This window comes from Elephantulus edwardii, unplaced genomic scaffold (assembly GCF_000299155.1).
Source record: "Elephantulus edwardii isolate Elephantulus edwardi_28Jun2011 unplaced genomic scaffold, EleEdw1.0 scaffold00003, whole genome shotgun sequence".
Lineage (NCBI taxonomy): Eukaryota > Metazoa > Chordata > Mammalia > Macroscelidea > Macroscelididae > Elephantulus > Elephantulus edwardii.
In genome coordinates, this window is record NW_006399753.1 from 17,916,575 (window position 1) to 17,917,307 (window position 733).

The following is a 733-nucleotide window of genomic DNA, read 5'->3' on the forward strand; positions in this document are numbered from 1 at the left end:
CTGGGACCGGGCGCTGCCGCTCATCAAGTTCAAGACCGGCACGGCCATCCTCAAGGACTACTACGTGAAGCACAAGTTCCTCAACGAGCAGGACCTGGACGAGCTGGTCAACAGGTCGCACATGGGCTACGAGCAGGTGCGCGAGTGGTTCGCCGAGCGGCAGCGGCGCGCCGAGCTGGGGCTCGAGCTGTTCGAGGAGGAGGAGGAGGAGGACGAGGAGCCGGAGGAAGGCCTGGACGAGCAGGAGGAGGAGGACGATGAGGAGACCGATGACAGTGACACCTGGGAGCCCCCGCGGCACGTCAAGCGGAAGCTGTCCAAGTCCGACGACTGAGAGGGTCGTGGCCACCCGAGTGGGTCCGTCCATCAGCCCTTCGCCTTCCTGAGTGTCACCGTCACGTCGGAAAAATGGTTCCTAAAGTTAATTTCCTTTTACCTACAAAGAGGACCAGGGGCTACCAGGATGGTCACCAGATCTGTGGTCTTCCCGGGTCACCTGAGGATTACGCTTAGGACCATCTTGTTTTTACAGTAGTGTTTGTTGGTTCAGTTCTTTTTCCTGTGAAATTTGTTTTACTTTGTTCTAAGAGCGAGATATCCTTTCTCAAAGAAGGGAGATTGGCGTATAGTGTGGGGAGCAGACTCCCAGAAAAACTAGGGTTTGCAGAAATGTGTTTCTTGCTATCTTCGCTTCACTAAAACTTCTTCCCTCCCCTTCCCTTTTAAAGGAAAT

General features: G+C 54.8%; 1 protein-coding gene across 1 annotated transcript in view; it reads left to right on the top strand.

Moving 5' to 3' along the window:
• The window catches only part of ZHX1 (zinc fingers and homeoboxes 1), a 2,744-nt gene extending 2,410 nt beyond the window's left edge, over nucleotides 1-334 (top strand). The window contains exon 2 of the mRNA XM_006879468.1: nucleotides 3-334. Coding sequence (XP_006879530.1) covers nucleotides 3-334 — 332 coding nt within the window. The remainder of the gene's footprint in view (nucleotides 1-2) is intronic.
• Nucleotides 335-733: the final 399 nt, after the last annotated feature.